Genomic DNA, 3,938 nt, shown 5'->3' with positions numbered 1-3,938 from the left:
CTACTTGTTTCTATATAATTTATAAATTAAAACCTTTTGAAAATACGAAAACTAGAGCGGAAATAGAACAGAAAACAGCGCAGATTTTCCTGGATGCGGGAAAATATCTATAATATTATTTGTACAGATTTATTAAAATAAGAGCGTGTAGGGTCCGACGATCAAGATATTTTATTAGTGTGACATAAAGGTCTGTAAATCTGGCTCATCGGTTTTTCACTTGAATTCAATTCCAACCCGGTATGGGCACTCCTCTGGGCAGCTTCCCTGCCCTGGTTCTTTTATACTGGTCAGTGAACAGTGAACGAATAAACAGATAAGCGTCTTGCTTATATATGTATACATTTTTTTAAATTATGGCATCAAGTAAAAACCTAATGCGCTAAATAGTAAATATTTATGAAGTGAAATACTTCAATCTAAGTTCTTTCATTCTCTAAATTGACAGGGTAATTTTACGAAAAAAATGATCGCACCATACATCAAAATCAATTTACATTTTATTCAGTTCAATAACATATATGTAATTTTATTTGAAATAATATTTAATATGTCTATCATTCAATCATTCTATTATTGTTCGTTATCACCACATTTCATCCATTTTCGTGTCCATTTTGCTTCAATTTGTTAATTTACTGATAATCAATACAAAATCAATATACAAAGAAGAATAAATTTTGAAGACAAAAATGAAGAACTTGGCCTAAACATTTTTAACGCAAATTTAAAAATGGAAAAGTCATTTGAAGTCACTCGGAATGCCTCACGCGTTTTCTTATCATTATCATCCAGGTACTTTCATGTCTCATTACTTCAATCTAAAGTCTTCGTTGACATTTATTTTTAGCTGTGTATTGAAAAGAAATTTTCAGTTTTTCTCAAACAATGTAATGAACTTCGTTTTATTACTAGCAATTAATTCAAGAGAATTTGCTGCATAGCTATCTCTGAACAGAGTAATAAAAATATTTATCTATCATAATAATGTAATTTTTACATGTATGTTTTCCTCTATTAGTTAAGAAATTTTTAATATCATCCATATAAAATTGGAATGCGTAAACGATACTCAGTACGGTATCTCCACCGGAAACATTTTTTAAAAATTTTGTGCCTTTCAAAGCCTAACAGTTTTATACATTTTTGATAAGAAAGATTAAAAAGTGTATAGTTTAGAATCACCAAACAAGGAACAGAATTGAATGTGTATGAAATGTTAGGAACAGTCTACATGAATACATGACAACTTATCAATCATAAAGAAAAATCAAGATCAATATTGTAAGTCATGTCTTTATTCATGTACATCATATTTGCATAAATATTATAATAATAACACTATATAAATAACAGAATCTTATAACAAATCAATAACATTAAAACAAATTAGCACTTTGCGACAACAAATTTGGTAGGAATAATACAAATAGCTGTAACTCATAGAGGATAACAAATCGTACAACATTTTACAATATGATTTCATCAAATAGGAAAAGTGTCATTTTTTACGATTTGTCTGCCTGAAACCAAATGTAACAAACTCAGCACGGTAGATGTAATAAGAATACATATTGTTTAGCTTGATACACTGCGATGTCATGTAGAAAATTCTGTCATTTCACAGTGCCCTCAGATAATATTATCATTTCCCAATCAGAAGAGACGCGATCCGGAAACACGACGTTTGGATCCTCCACTCCAGGACTTAGACTTGGACCGGAAGTGACGTAGATCGTCAGAGTGATCCTTGTGAAGCATCGGCGTGTATCCCAGGGGCTCGCACAAATTCTGATAAATAAAACAACACATAGATATGAGTGTTTAACATCATTTAAACTATCAAAATTCAGATCAGTCATATTTCTGATAAATGAAAATATCATAATTCCATCATTTAATACTATGAAATGTACTGTGCATTATTATTGATCTAAATGCATCATCATATCATTTAAACTTAAGACAATGTGAACAATGAAGAAGTCTTGGTAAAGAACATAAAAATAATACTTATTTGTATATATTTGAGTTTTTTGTACGCTGTGTAATGCGTATACATTTTACCATTATAATATACATGTACGTTGTTTTAGGTGCATTTACCTGGTGTGTCTGGTAGAAGTCCTTGAAGCCGTTATGCATGACGTAGATCTCAGGAAAGTTCAGGAATGGGTAGCTGTCCTTGTTCAGGTCACGGTCAGCTTTCCTTACATTACGACACCTGGAATTCAAACGGCGTATAAATAAATAGGTAAAGATATCAATAAACAAAAACATAAATGCATTACATAAAAATTATTCTTTGTTAAAAAAAAATATATCGATGTTTAGGTCAAAGAAAACGTAGTTTAAAACCAAATTGAATCTTTATTCAAAACTTATATTGAATCAAGAATTTCTTATCAGGAAACTTACATCCTTGGTCCTCGCTCAGAAGAAAACTCGCAGTAGAAGATGACGATGTGGCGCTTGTCGCTGGCTGCAGTGCGCATGCTCTGATGTTGATTCAAAATGGAGGGTATGTCTTCTGGTCGATGAGCGTTAATGGCGCCCTGTAAAAATAAATCACAAATAGTATAATATATAATTCATTTAGTAGAAGAAAAAACTTTTAAAAATTATTCAGATTTATATGAATTTTTATAACTTGTTTACAAAACTTACCGGCACATGGCCGCCATTGTATTCATACGGGTATCTGCAGTCCACGATGAGGAAGCTGCCGATGGTGTCGTCATACTTTCCGGAAATTACGTCAACAACCTACAAGCATGACAAAAATATCAGGTTAATGTTGGTGCATTAAACGATTTAAATTGTTAGTATTTGTTTTATATTCGAATGTTGCAATATTATTTTTAGTTGTTCATAAATAATTATATTCTATTTTCAATTTCTTACCGTTTGATTGGTGATGCTCTTCAGATCCTGGTGTTTTCCGGGAACTGTGGGAAGGCTACATGTCTGACTTCCGTCTCCAATCAGGTTGGACTCCTCTACCATTCGTCCCACTACATCTTTGACTAGTTCTTGATCTCCTAAAGGTTTATCCTGGAAAAAAATCAATAATCTTGTTAATGGCAATCTTTGCAATATAGTATCCATACAAAACTATGAAAAATAGATCTACACTTTAAAATACCCTTGGAAATGCATGTATTCAACTTACGCCAAATGAAAGCGATTTCTGGAGGGTCTTTCTACGTTCGGCAAACCTCGGGCGTTTTCGTGCAGATTCGTCCATCGGTTCCATCATTTTTTTGGATATCTTCTTTGGTCGTTGAATTTCCATTGGAGAGAAGCATGCGAATGGTCTTTCCAACTGAAATTCAAAGAGAGTTATCTTAAATATTTGAAACATTGTAATTACCGGTATAAGTTTTTCTAATGATTATTGTTTATTTGATTATTTTCTTGCCAATGTTTGATTTTCTTTATTTCTTTAAGAATTCAAAATATAACTATTTATAAAGTTTAATGAAAAATTCAAAAATGTTTGCATACCAATGAAGCGATCATAGACGAGCTGGTATCCTCATCTAATATCAAATCTACAGCACACTGAAGAACCAAAACGAGAGATTACAATTGGCATTTCTCTCACATGTAATGACTATGATAAAAGTTACGGTGATAAATGTAGATGCAATGTTAAGAAATGTCATGAGGAGCTGGGACTTTTTTTTCTAATTTTCAAAATAAATTTCATTTTCAAAAGACAGTTTTTTGTTATTAATAATTTCGGGAGGTGTGGGTGTATTATAATGTATCAAACACATATTTTCTAGAACAACTACCTCCATCCCTAAACCAGAATCGTCGTCTTCGTTAAGCGTCTGTTTGTCGTCGGCAAAAAGTGTACGCTTTGGTATCGGCAGGAAACCGAGGCCGAAGTCCGAGTCCATCACTGCATCCAATTTACCAGGGGTATACAT

The 3,938-nt window shown here is 32.4% G+C and overlaps 1 protein-coding gene across 1 annotated transcript; it reads right to left on the bottom strand.

Moving 5' to 3' along the window:
• Window positions 1–1,656: 1,656 nt before the first annotated feature.
• On the bottom strand, window positions 1,657–3,938 carry LOC128169094 (M-phase inducer phosphatase 1-like). Its single transcript, XM_052835269.1, has 8 exons — window positions 3,801–3,938; window positions 3,508–3,564; window positions 3,173–3,325; window positions 2,905–3,054; window positions 2,668–2,766; window positions 2,419–2,555; window positions 2,107–2,224; window positions 1,657–1,791 (listed from the first exon to the last, which is right to left on the bottom strand). Exons 1-8 carry the CDS (start codon window positions 3,936–3,938, stop codon window positions 1,657–1,659), a joined length of 987 nt encoding a protein of 328 aa, XP_052691229.1.

Source organism: Crassostrea angulata, unplaced genomic scaffold (genome assembly GCF_025612915.1).
Source record: "Crassostrea angulata isolate pt1a10 unplaced genomic scaffold, ASM2561291v2 HiC_scaffold_95, whole genome shotgun sequence".
Lineage (NCBI taxonomy): Eukaryota > Metazoa > Mollusca > Bivalvia > Ostreida > Ostreidae > Magallana > Magallana angulata.
This window is presented reverse-complemented; position numbering and strand designations above follow the sequence as displayed.